At 46.8% G+C, this 14,135-nt stretch overlaps 1 protein-coding gene across 1 annotated transcript in view; it reads left to right on the top strand.

The window, feature by feature from the left end:
- Window positions 1–14,135, top strand: part of LOC125465429 (adenylate kinase isoenzyme 1-like) — a 154,749-nt gene that overhangs the window by 14,806 nt on the left and 125,808 nt on the right. The window contains exon 2 of the mRNA XM_048558945.2: window positions 12,878–13,064. Coding sequence (XP_048414902.2) covers window positions 12,878–13,064 — 187 coding nt within the window. The remainder of the gene's footprint in view (window positions 1–12,877; window positions 13,065–14,135) is intronic.

Below are 14,135 nucleotides of genomic sequence, written 5' to 3'. Positions count from 1 at the left end.
GATGGAGTTTTAGTTCAAGTGTCAGCTTTTAAAACAGTACAGCACTGTGCTGATGTATTCAACTCAAGCTCCAGGTTTCTGGAGTGGGACCTGAACCTAGAAACTACTGATTTCAAGGTGATACTGTTACCACTGAGCTGAAGTTGACAACAGGCATTTGTAGATTAGTCTCCCCGCTGCCATTCATAATTCAGTCTTCTTAAATTGGAACGGTGATGAATGGTTTGATAGTTGAGTACTTGGAGTAAGTAAAAGGCAGCCTCCAAACCCAGCCCTGAAGCCAGCCATCATCATATCAAGGTTTCAAGCTGACTCCGCCCTATCTGATACAACTTTGTCGAGCAACAGGACTTCTGTCTTCAACTCTGAATCCTCTCCTAGTGCCTCCTTTTCCTTCCCTGTTTATTCCCAGGATGTTTCTAGCTAAGTCTTGCGATGTAACTTGAGTTCATTTGTTCACTGGCTCGAGCTGCCAGTTCTGAATCTCTCGCTTCTATTTGCCCTGTTGCACTGGATGAATCCAAATCCATCCATTGCCCTGATGCTAACTCTCCCAAACTGACTTGATGTTGAAATTATTTTCCTTGTTTTCAAATCCTCTCATGACCAACACGTCTCCATAATAACTCTAGATCCTATAACCATCTCATCTGTGTTCCATTAATTTTGGCCTCTCACACATCCCAGAACTTATTTGGGCTCACCATTGATAGCTGGGTCTGAGAATTCCCTCCTTAAGCCTTCTTCCCTCTTACCTTGCTTTCAAGATGCCTCTTTGGGCCAGTTTTCTAGTCACCTCTCCTTATGGGGAGGAGCTTTTTTTTGAGTTTTATTTGACAGTACTCCTGTCATGTGTTGGAGGATACTTTGCTATGTTAAGTGTGCTATATAACAGCAAGCCATCGTTGGCTTGGAAGTCTAAAACCACTTGCACTTAACCAAGCTGTACCAGTACAGCTACAACACTGGCATCTATCTGACAATGTGGGTACGAGCATTCCTTATCGATGGCCAACAGCTTCTGGTGATAACAGTCTTGGTCATCGTTTGGGTCGGGTTCTTGTGAAATGTAAGAGAGGCAACGTCTTTAGTAAAGGAAGAACATAGGAAAAGGGAAGGACAATTTGCAAGCAAAATGCAGTTAAAGCAAGAAGTTGTTCGTCTTATTACCACAGTAAACATTGCCAAATCAATTATTGGTTTTCTCTCCTCAGCTCCATCCAGCACAGACCATCTGGGATGACTGGGATTCAGAAACAGCCAATTAGTTCCTGAAATGAGTTTATGGTTATTTGATTCTCACGTGAGGAATTGCATTCTGCAGAGGGGCAGTACCAGCAAGGGGGTAAAAGTAAGCCTTACAGGGTATCCTTACGGGGAGGCTTCAACAGAGACACACCCAAGTCCAACAGTACTTCAGAGATTTGGCCTGCTGTCAGCAATGATTCAAGACACTTAAACCACATTGGCAACAATGTTGTGGTCTATGCATTGTTGTTTCTATCAGCTTTAATGCCAATCCCTATTTGTCCATTGGAAGAAGCTCCCATCTAAAACCTCTGCAGTGCATGAGATGTAAGGGACACCCACAATCCTGTTAGGAGGGAATTCTGGGATTTTGCCCCACTGTCTGTGAAGGGGCAACAGTGTAGTTTCCAGTCAGGATGGTGCATGTTACAGAGGGGAGCAGCTGGTGACATTCCCATTTATCTGCTGCGCTTAACAAAAACTGAAAGAACTGCAGTTGCTGTAAATCGGGAACAAAAACAGAAGTTCCTGGAAAAGCTCAGCAGGTCTGACAGCATCACCTGCTGACCTTTTCCAGCAACTTCTGTTTTTGTATCTGCTGCCCTTGGCCTTCCGAAAAGTAAAGGTTGAAGGTTTGGGAGGTGCTGTTAACAAGCTTTGGCATTTCATTCTGGTAGGTGGTACACACTGCTGCCACTGTGCATCAGTTCTGGGGGTGAGTGTTTGAGGTGGTGAAGTGGATGCCAACCAAACGGGTCGTTTTGTCCCGAGTGGTGTCAAGCTTCTCGAGCGTTATTAGAGCTGTACCCAGGCAAATGGGGAGTATTCAACGACATACACCCCATCCTATTATGTGCCTTGGACAGGCTTTGGGAAGTCATGAGGTTAGTTAACTTGCTACAGAATTCCCAACCTCCAGTCTGCTGTCCATGCTCGGTATTTATATGGCTGGTCCACTTCAGTTTTTTGTTAATTACAACCCCTCAGGATGTTAGTTTCAGTGATGATAATGCTATTGAATTGAGCTCATGAGGTTCTTTCTTTTTGGAGGTGATCATTGCCTGGCACAGGTACAGCTTGAAAGTTACTGGCCATTACAAGATCGAGCCTGATTTTCATCCAGGTCTTGCCTAACCCTAACCCTAACCCTATCACAGGAACAGATTGCTTTAAGACCTGGGGAGTAATAAATGGTACTTACCTCTTCAATCATTGGTGAACATCCCCACATTTGACTTTATCATCATCCTGCAAGAGTCATTGATGAAGCAGCTGAAGATAACTTGACCTAGGACACTCCTCTGAGGAGTGATGTCCCAGGACTGAGAAGAATGGCTTCCAACAGCCTTAGCCATCTCCCTTTGTGCTCAGTGTGACTCCAATCAGTAGAGAGATTGGCCCCAGTAGCCACTGCCTTCAGTTGTTCCCAGGCTCCTCCATGTCACACTTGACTGGAAGCTGGTTGATGCCAAGTTGCTCTCACTAACTTCTTGAGTTCAGCTTTCTTGTGGCTGTTTAGTTAGTTCCTTCCCTACAGCGTTTCACCAAGAAATCCAACACCAGTAAAAAGAAAAATATAACACCCGTAAGTTCTGGCCCATTTTGGTAATGTCAGTGGATTAATAAATACAGGCAGTGACAGGAGGTAGGTGGGACTAGTTTGGTTTGGGATTATAGTTGACAGGGACTGGCTGGACTGAAGGCTCTGTTTCGGTGCTCTCTGACTCTATCTCTCTATAACTCCACTTATCTTTGCAAAACAGTGTCTGAGGCATCTTTGAGATCCATCTGAATGGACGGACAGGGCCATGGTTCAGCATCTACCCGAAAGACATCATCATCAACAGTGCAGCACTCTCGCAGTGGGAGGGAGTGCCAACATCAGGTTTTCTGTATGGGGTTGAGCAGTGAGCTCAAATCTTTCTGACACAGGCACAAGTGCTACCAACCAAGTCTGAACTGGCAGTAGGATCACATCCCAGAAAAATGTAGTCCCCTAAAGGCATCTGTGGATGATTTCAGATTGGAAGGGCACCCACTGTTGGTACTGCTGCCATCATTAACATTAGATCTGTGTATACAGACATAACCTGAATCCCTGCAAGGGAAATTGTAATTTATGTTTAATCTTTACAGCTGTTTTCCGCTGATTAACAATTCCTGGCTTTAGACCACCTGAGGAAAGAGTTGCACTGTCACCAAGACTCAACTCTGTGTTGTTCCGGATAGAATTATTTCAACGAAAAAGGGCAGCGTTTTAACAGATCCTCATGCTGACAGGCATTTCAAACCGGGGTCCATAGCGATGAGTGAAATATCGCTGGAGTGAGTGGAGTTTTGTGATTAATTGTTTCACAGACTCCCCTTGTGGTTCGCTGGGATCAGCCTGGACCACTGAGAGCTGCATAGGCAGATAATTCATATTTGACCAAGTAATGGGGAAGCGTTCACACCTGTGCTCAAGATTTTAAATATTATGGGTTGGATTTCTAAGGTTGTAAATCAGGCTCCACTGCCACACTAAAGTAAAATATGGCAAGCTGTTTGGCAAATTCGACAGACCTGATAATATAGAAGGCCAAAATCAGAAACCTGGCCATTGGGTGGCATGATGGCTCAGTAGTTAACACTGCTGCCTCACAGGCTAGGGATCTGGGTTCAATTCCACCCTCGGGCAACTGTCTGTGCGGAGTTTGCGCATTCTCCCCGTGTCTGCATGAGTTTCCTCCCACAGTCCAAAGATGTGCAGGCTCGATGGATTGGCCATGTTAAATTGCCTGTAGTGTTCAGGGATGTGTGGATTAGGAGGGTTACAGGGCGATGGGTCAGGGTGGGATGCTCCAAGGGTTGGTGTGAACTTGTTGGGCTGAAGGGCCTGTCCCCACACTGTAGGGATTCTATGTCGTTGTGAGAAAAGCACCTCACAAATTTTTGAAGACTGAATTGACTGGCATTTTCATTTGTTGCCCACTCCCTGTTTTTTATTTGAGAGTTATGCACAGTAATGATTAGGAGGGATTTACACCTGGCATGAGGAGCTGGCACAAGGGAGTGGGTGAAAACAGTTGCCCACCATGACCTCGGGCTTGCTATTGAACGTGGCAGTTTTGGATGGGAGCGGAACATTCTGTTTGAGGTTTGAGGCACCCACCAAGGAAAGAACCAGGGGCTTCTGAATCATGAACCTCAGCCCTCTCCCAACATGTCCCAGACACCAAAGCGGGACGGGACCCCCACCCATGGGTGCAACACTTGACTCGCCTTGGTGAGACAGCAGGAGTATGTGGGCCATGCACTCGCCATCCCACACTCCAGCAGAAACCATCACTTCCAGCTCCGTTTGATTTCAACCTTCCCAAGTATTAGTAAGGATTTGTTTGGTTCCAGTTGTCACCAGTACAATGGTCATAGGAAAACATGGATGGAATCTTCATTTCCTGTCTCTCCTCTTCAGTGAATAGGCCACAGTTGGACTTTTAGTCACATCCACAACCTGTTGTGTTTCCCATTTCTTTATGTAAGGGTTCTTAACAATTTAACATGAATTGATTGATACATGATCTCATACATGAAATATTGCTGGCAAACATGGTTAAGGAAAATCCCAAAGCCTTTTATTCATAGAAAAGAGCAAGAGGGTAACTAGAGAAAGGATTGGCCCACTTCAGGACAAAGAAGGAAAGTTATGCGCTGATTCAGAGAAAATGGGTGACATTCTTAACGAGTACTTTGCATCATTATTCACCAAGGAGAGGGACATGACGGATGTTGAGGTTAGGGATAGATGTTTGCTTACTCTAGGTCAGGTTGACATAAGGAAGGAGGAAGTGTTAGGTACCCTAAAAGACATTAAGGTGGACAAGTCCCCAGGTCCGGATGGGATCTATTAACAGAGATAATGGGACCTGCAGATGCTGGAGAATTCCAAGATAATAAAATGTGAGGCTGGATGAACACAGCAGGTCAAGCAGCATCTCAGGAGCACAAAAGCTGACAGTTTCGGGCCTAGACCCTTCATCAGAGAGGGGGATGGGGAGAGGGAACTGGAATAAATAGGGAGAGAGGGGGAGGCGGACCGAAGATGGAGAGTAAAGAAGATAGGTGGAGAGAGTATAGGTGGGGAGGTAGGGAGGGGATAGGTCAGTCCAGGGAAGACGGACAGGTCAAGGAGGTGGGATGAGGTTAGTAGGTAGATGGGGGTGCGGCTTGGGGTGGGAGGAAGGGATGGGTGAGAGGAAGAACCGGTTAGGGAGGCAGAGACAGGTTGGACTGGTTTTGGGATGCAGTGGGTGGGGGGGAAGAGCTGGGCTGGTTGTGTGGTGCAGTGGGGGGAGGGGACGAACTGGGCTGGTTTAGGGATGCAGTATGGGAAGGGGAGATTTTGAAACTGGTGAAGTCCACATTGATACCATATGGCTGCAGGGTTCCCAGGCAGAATATGAGTTGCTGTTCCTGCAACCTTCGGGTGGCATCATTGTGGCAGTGCAGGAGGCCCATGATGGACATGTCATCTAGAGAATGGGAGGGGGAGTGGAAATGGTTTGCGACTGGGAGGTGCAGTTGTTTGTTGCGAACTGAGAGGAGGTGTTCTGCAAAGCGGTCCCCAAGCCTCCGCTTGGTTTCCCCAATGTAGAGGCAGCCGCACCGGGTACAGTGGATGCAGTATACCACATTGGCAGATGTGCAGGTGAACCTCTGCTTAATGTGGAATGTCATCTTGGGGCCTGGGATAGGGGTGAGGGAGGAGGTGTGGGGACAAGTGTAGCATTTCCTGCGGTTGCAGGGGAAGGTGCCGGGTGTGGTGGGGTTGGAGGGCAGTGTGGAGCGAACAAGGGAGTCACGGAGAGAATGGTCTCTCCGGAAAGCAGACAGGGGTGGGGATGGAAAAATGTCTTGGGTGGTGGATGACTGTATCAGCGCTGCCTCTTGCTCCTCAGAGGAGCTCGAACAGTTCATCCACTTCACCAACACCTTCCACCCCAACCTTCAGTTCACCTGGGCCATCTCCAGCACATCCCTCACCTTCCTGGACCTCTCAGTCTCCATCTCAGGCAACCAGCTTGTAACTGATGTCCATTTCAAGCCCACCGACTCCCACAGCTACCTAGAATACACCTCCTCCCACCCACCCTCCTGCAAAAATTCCATCCCCTATTCCCAATTCCTCTGCCACAATGATGCCACCCGAAGGTTTCAGGAACAGCAACTCATATTCCGCCTGGGAACCCTGCAGCCATATGGCTGCAATGTGGACTTCACCAGTTTCAAAATCTCCCCTTCCCCTACTGCATCCCTAAACCAGCCCAGTTTGTCCCCTCCCCCCACTGCACCACACAACCAGCCCAGCTCTTCCCTCCCCCCCCCACCCACTGCATCCCAAAACCAGTCCAACCTGTCTCTGCCTCCCTAACCGGTTCTTCCTCTCACCCATCCCTTCCTCCCACCTCAAGCCGCACCCCCATCTACCTACTAACCTCATCCCACCTCCTTGACCTGTCCGTCTTCCCTGGACTGACCTATCCCCTCCCTACCTCCCCACCTATACTCTCTCCACCTATCTTCTTAACTCTCCATCTTCGGTCCGCCTCCCCCTCTCTCCCTATTTATTCCAGTTCCCTCTCCCCATCCGCCTCTCTGATGAAGGGTCTAGGCCCGAAACATCAGCTTTTGTGCTCCTGAGATGCTGCTTGGCCTGCTGTGTTCATCCAGCCTCACATTTTATTATCCTGGGATCTATTAACAGATATCTTTGCAGCATCCTTAGACATGGGTGAGGTCCCAGAGGACTGGAGACTTGCTAATGTTGTCCCCTTGTTTAAGAAGGGCAACAAGGATAATCCAGGTAATTATCGACTGGTGAGCCTGACGTCAGTGGTAGGGAAGCTACTGGAGAAGATACTGAGGGATAGGATCTATTCCCATTTGGAAGAAAATGGGCTTATCAGTGATAGGCAACATGGTTTTGTGCAGGGAAGGTCATGTCTTACCAACTTAATAGAATTCTTTGAGGACGTGAAAAAGTTGATTGATGACGGAAAGGCTGTAGATGTCATATACATGGACTTCAGTAAGGTGATGGATAAGGTTCCCCATGGCAGGCTGATGGAGAAAGTGAAGTCACATGGGGTCCAGGGTGTGCTAGCTAGATGGATAAAAAACTGGCTGGACAACAGAAGAGAGGGTAGTAGTAGAAGGGAGTTTCTCAAATTGGAGACCTGTGACCAGTGGTGTTCCACAGGGATCTGTTCTGGGACCACTGTTGTTTGTGATATATGTAAATGATCTGGAGGAAGGTGTAGGTGGTCTGATCAGCAAGTTTGCTGATGACACATTGGTAGAGTAGCAGATAGTGAAGGGGACTGTCAGAGATTACAGCAGAATATAGATAGACTGGAGAGTTGGGCAGATAAATGGCAGATGGAGTTCAATCCGGGCAAATGCGAGGTGATGCATTTTGGAAGATCAAATTCAAGGGCGAACTATACAGTAAATGGAAAAGTCCTAGGGAAAATTGATGTACAGAGAGATCTGGGTATTCAGGTCCATTGTTCCCTGAAGGTGACAACGCAGGTCAATAGGATGGTCAAAAAGGCATGTGGCATGCTTTCCTTCATCGGACAGGGTATTGAGTACAAGAGTTGGCAGGTCATGTTACAGTTGTATAAGACTTTGATTTGGCCACATTTGGAGTACTGTGTGCAGTTTTAGTCGCCACATTACCAAAAGGACGCGGATGCTTTGGAGAGGGTGCAGAGCAGGTTCACCAGGATGTTGCCTGGTATGGAGGGTGCTAGCTATGAAGAGAGGTTGAATAAATTAGGATTATTTGCATTAGAAAGACGGAGATTGAGGGGGGACCTGATTGAGGTCTACAAAATCATGAGGGATATAGACAGGGTGGATAGCAAAAAGCTTTTTCCCAGAGTGGGGGACTCAATTACTAGGGGTCATGAGTTCAAAGTGAGAGGAGGAAAGTTTAAGGGAGATATGCGTGGAAAGTTCTTTACACAGAGGGTGGTGGGTGCCTGGAATGCGTTGCCAGCGGAGGTGGTAGACGCAGACACGTTAGCGTCTTTTAAGATATATTTGGACAGGTACATGGATGGGCAGGGAGCAAATGGACACAGACCGTTAGAAAATAGATGACAGGTTTAGACAGAGGATCTTGATCGGCACAGGCTTAGAGGACCTAAGGGCCTCTTCCTGTGCTGTAGGTTTCTTTGTTCTTGGTTCTATTCAGTTGCTAGACAATATCGCAGCATCTGGCTGCTCTCTGCTGACTTTCAAATTACTGATTACACACCGGCTGACTTTAATTTAGATCTAAACAGTTGCCCCATCAGAATATTGGTAGAGAACTTACAAGTGTCGGGAGAAAGGCTCTCAGCTTTTGTATTCAAACTGATACACCATTGCACACTTCAGGGATTTTAGGAAGCTTCCTTTAGAGGCATTGCTGGTCTGTCAGTGCATTATTTGCACTGCATACCCCATTCACACTCACAGATGCCTGAGACAAGTACAGTTTGTAAATTACTGGAGTTTGGTGTAACTTCAATCACTACAGCTGACTATTGGATTGGGAACCAGAGAAAATCATGGGACTAAATATAAAATCACCATAGCTCTGCCAGGGCGTACAAACTGCTTTCTCATTAGAGAGAGAGAGAGAGACAGAGATGACTAGTGGTGGTTTAACCTGAGGGTCACCACGCCACATAAGGGGGGTGTCTAGGAAACAGAGTCCTTATTTGGTAACTTCAGTCAAAGTGCGAATGAAACCCACACTGTGTCACAATCTCTCCAGCCAACTGAGCTAACCAAAATACAGCTTTATGTGCAGCAGTGTGTTCAGTGTCTCATTTACTTGCTTTCTCCAACCAGGAATTCCCACACATTGGTAGAATGTGTCGTCTAAGGAATAACAAAACTGTAATCCCTAGCTTCCTGTAGGATTATAGCAGACCTTTTACACAGAGGTTTCTCAGTCCTAGCATGGTGTGTAAACAAAAGGATTGAACAGAGGCTGAGCACCATTCAAGGCAGGTCCTTGCACCACCCTTTAGCTCTCTGTAATCTTTGAATGTTCAAGTCAAGGTAGGTCTTGGTAAAGAGCATTGGGAACATGCTGGTTCCTATCCTCCACTCAACCAGCACTCCTCACCCGACTAGGCGTGCCATGAGGAAACACCAAGATGGAAGACAGGAATGACAGGCGTAGGAATTGCTTGTGGGGGTACTTGCTCAGCAATGCAATCTTTCCAAAGCTATAAGTTGGCCAAGTGTTTTTTTTTCTGTAATTAGTACAGGATAGAAGAGTGGATGGGGAAGGATGTCACTGACCAGTGCTTCCTCAATGGATCTCCCCTGCAGCATACACCTAAGTCAGATAAAACTGTCTCGGTCACATGTGAGAGACAAGCTACGATCAGGGTCTCGCTGTTGTGCTGATCCCCCTCACTGTAAGAGCAAGATTTAGCTTAGCGTTGCACTGGGGCATGTGGCTGCTAAGTGAAAAGGTTTTCCTTCATCTGCTGCTTCACATGAGAGTGTGGTCCTCCAATCTACAGCCAAGTACAAAGCCATTTGGCACGTACAGTCCTGGACTCACGGTAGTCACTGATTCCTTGTCTGACACAATCAGCTGATTTCATGGTGTTACTGTCTAGGCCACCCATTGCTCAGTTCTGCTATGAACTGAGTGGCTTACTTAGGCCAGTGGAGAGTCAGCACACATTTCTGTGACCCAGAGCCACCAAATTATGATGGCAGGCCTCTTGACCCGAAACGTTAATTCTGATTTCTCTCCTCTAATGCTGCCAGACCTGCTGAGCTTTTCCAGCAATTTCTGTTTTGTTTCCAGTCTGTCCAATCTCTCTTCTTAACTGAAATGCTGTTGCCCAGGAAACCATCCTGTTAAATCTCCTGCACCTTCTCCAGTACGATCACCTGCAATGCGGATTCCATGACTGCGCACAATGTGTTTCAATAGTATTTCAATCCCCTGTGAGCAGATGAATAGTAACTGGTGATATAACATTAAAACAACTCTCAAAAATCCTTGATGGCAACTTGCTTGTTCCCAGCCACCTGACCCCTGTGAGGAGAGGCCATTGCATAACAAGCTAAGTGTGTAGCCTGGAAGGGTCTAGGCCCGAAACGTCAGCCTTTCCGCTCCTCTGATGCTGCTTGGCCTGCTGTGTTCATCCAGCTCTACACCTTGTTATCTCAGATTCTCTATCATCTGCAGCTCCTGCTATCTCTGAAACAATTTTAACCTCACTGCAAAGCCTCTTCTAAGGATGCCTACCCTGAAGAAGTTACCCTCCTCCCTCCGAAACAACCTCAGTGGATCTCTCTCCCGCTGCAACTCTCTGGTAATTTCTTCGGCCTTGAAACTGCGTCCTGAAGCAAACCAGGTACTACAGCCACATCACCTTCCTCAGCACCTGCCTATAGAACCAGATCATTCTCGATGGACTACAGTCCACATTCAGGCCTCCCCAATTTGGCCCATTTCTGAAGAAGGGTCTAGGCCCGAAACATCAGCCTTCTTGCTCCTCTGATGCTGCTTGGCCTGCTCTACACCTTGTTATCTAAGTGTGTAGCCTCCCTTGTGAGGGGACAATTTAAACAGTAACCAGTACCTCAGTGATTGTCCCATCAACCGGCTCTAGCCCAAGCTACGTCTTCCTCACACCAAGTGTGAAACGTGGGTTAAACTGGTGTTTTTAGAGTAATAGCCCCATCATAGCCACCTCAGAGTGACTAAAATACCCAGAAACCTGCCCCCTGCCCACAGAATTTAAGGAATGTCACAAAGGAAAAAGGGTGGAGTGGTTTAAGGAGCAGATCTAGAGTTCAGAGCCTTGGCAACCAAATGTCTGGCCTCCAGTGGTGGAGTGAATGAAAACCATAAGGCATCAGAGCAGAAAGTAGGCCACTCAGCCCATCGAGTCCGCTCCTCCCAAATCAGTGAAATCGTGACTGATCTGATAATCCGCGACTCCACTTCCATGCCTTTTCCCCATAACCCTTGATTCCCCTTACTGATTAAAAATCTATCTCAGCCTTAAATACACTTAATGACCCAGCTTGACAGCCCTCTTGCGATAAAGAATTCCACAGAATCACTACCCTTTGAGAGTTGGGTGAGGCCAGAATTAGAGGAACACAGATATCTCAGAGTGTTGAGGGTCTGCAGGAATTATGGAGTTAGCAGGGATGAGGCTGTGGAAGGATTTGAAATTCAGAATGAGGCATTGCTAAACTGATGTCAGTGTAGGGCAGTGAGCTACGGTGATGAATCCTAAGTGGGAATTTTGTTGAAGTTGGCACCTCTGACCAGCTGGGATGGAATGACGTCAGGTAAAGCAACAGAGGTAGAAATAGACTTGGTTAGTGAGGACACAAAGTTGAGGTTGGAAGCTCATCTAGGGATCATCTCCAACTCCAAGGCCTCCAACAGCATCTGTGGTTGTCAGAGGCAGACAGCGAGATGGAGTCTGTGCCTAGGAATGGAGTTTAAGATTGTGACTGAAAACAATGGTTTTCACATGTAGTCAGAAAGTTGTAAATGAGGTAACACTCCAGTATTGTACTGATAGAGTGCAGAACTGTCAGAGTTGCTGCCTTTCAGATCAGATGCTAAGCTGACAGGTTTTGACTGCTCTCTCAGATGGATGCATTTGAAGAGCAAACCAGGAGAATTATCCTTGGTGCCCTGGCAAGTATTTATCCCTCACTCAGCGTCATATAACACATTATCTAGTCATTCTCTCATTGCTGTTGGTGGAAGCATGCTGCTTATGAAGTGGCGAGCACATTTTCTACCTTACACCAGCGACCACACTTCAGAAGTAATTTGCTGGTTTTAAAATACTACAGATGTTGGCGTTTGGAAGCAAAAACAGAAAGTGCTGGAGAAACTCTCAAACTATCTGTGGAGAGAGAATCCAAGTTAATCTTTCGAGTAAGACACTTCAGTACTGAAATGTTTGGACTCAAATTTTCTCTCTTCATCGCCTATAAACGTGGGTTGGGATGTGAAAGGTGCTAGAGAACTGCAAGCTGTTTTTCAGCAAAGATGGCATTAAACTTGGATTCGCCTACATTAGGCAATTCAGCCTTTGGAAGAAGCTTTGAATAGCTCTCTAAAAGTGAATCGCTCACAAATAGGCAGTGCTGAACTGAGGGAGGACAATTCAATGTGACCTGGGTATCACAGGATGGTAGCAACAATTTCAAAAATAATTTACAAAAGGAAATGGGCAGAGAAAATGTTAGAGAAATCAAAAAAGAGCAGGAGAGGTGGATTAATTGGTTAGCTCTTTGGAAAGATTGACCAAAATAGAAGGGACCAAGTGTCCTCTGTCTATACTAACTTTTTAAAATATTAGTAACTCTAGACAATCATTGACCTGTCTGCCTGTAAAGTCCTGAGGTTAAGGTCTTTGACATTTTAATACATGAAGCTGTTGAGCAGACTGAGACAGAGGTGGAGTGGGGTTGGGCAGAGAGACTTGAGGTGGTCATAAATCGAAATAAGTCAGCCTTTTACTTTTGTGAATTTAGCTGTGCTTTCGGTCGAGGGTGGTGAGATAATCGACTTTCCTTTTCTCCTGTGCAGAGCATGTTGACGGGGCTGATGTACTATCGGCCTGATGACCCGATTGAGTACCTCGAGGGATGTTTGCAGAGAGTTCGAGAGCTGGGAGGCCTGGAGAAAGTGAAGTGGGACATGTTTATTACCCAGGAGCGTCAGCCTTTGCCCCCAATTAACGGTGGGCAAGGGAAGAAGCCAGTATTCCGATCAGGTGAATGAGTGATCAAAGTCGAGTCAATACTTTCATATAGCATGCCAGATTAGACTTGAAAGGTGGGGATGGATTGGGATAGAATAATAGAGTTACCCAGCACAAAAAAGGCCCTTTGGCCCATTTGACCAGTCTCAACACTGGCCAAAAATACCAATCTAACTATTCTAACCCTATTGTCCAGCACTTGGCCCCTAGCCTTGTATGCCATAGCGTTGCAAATGTACATCTAAATACTTCTTCAATGTGCTGAGGATTTCTGCCTCTCCCACCTTTACAGGCAGTGAATTCCAGATTCCCACCAGCCTCTGGGTGAGAGAATGTTTCCTCATATCCCCTCGAAACCTCCTGATGGTAAGGCTACACACTGAGCCCAGTACGGTTAACATGTGAGTCTCTTTACCTGCACAGCTCTGAAACGCAAGGCTCCCTTCCACACTGAGCCCCCTCGTTGGTTTAATGGTAAGACAGTGAACCCTATAAGGTGGGGATGATCTCAGGAATATTGACTGAGCTGGAATCTACCAGGAACAGATTTGAGGAGGAGGGGAGGGTCTCAGATGCAACATTAGCCCCTGATCTGGTGCCCATGCCAGAATGTCCACTTGCCCAGGAGTTTGGGTGAGGATGGGGCTTGATTTGGCTGTGATGCCTCCCATATTCAAATAGCTCATTGACATTCCCTAGCACTTTAAGAATTGCCACCTGAATTGGTGACAGGACACTAGAACAGCTCAACTGGAGAAGCTTAAGCTGATAAACTGCAGGAAGAAAAGGCATTGATGTTGTGCCAGATAACAAAGTGTGGAGCTGGATGAACACTTCAGGCCAAGCAGCATCTTAGGACCACAAAAGCTGAGGTTTCGGGCCTAGACCCGCATCTTAGGAGCACAAAAGATTAGACCCTTAAGGGTCTAAGCCCGAAACCTCAGCTTTTGTGCTCCTAAGATGCTGCTTGGCCTGCTGTGTTCATCCAGCTTCACACTTTGTTATCTCGGATTCTCCAGCTTCTGCAGTTCCCATTATCTCTGATGTTGTGCCAGATGTTACTTTACGCTAAAGCCTGTTGCT

This window comes from Stegostoma tigrinum, chromosome 29, assembly GCF_030684315.1.
Source record: "Stegostoma tigrinum isolate sSteTig4 chromosome 29, sSteTig4.hap1, whole genome shotgun sequence".
Classification (NCBI taxonomy): Eukaryota; Metazoa; Chordata; class Chondrichthyes; order Orectolobiformes; family Stegostomatidae; genus Stegostoma; species Stegostoma tigrinum.
This window is presented reverse-complemented; position numbering and strand designations above follow the sequence as displayed.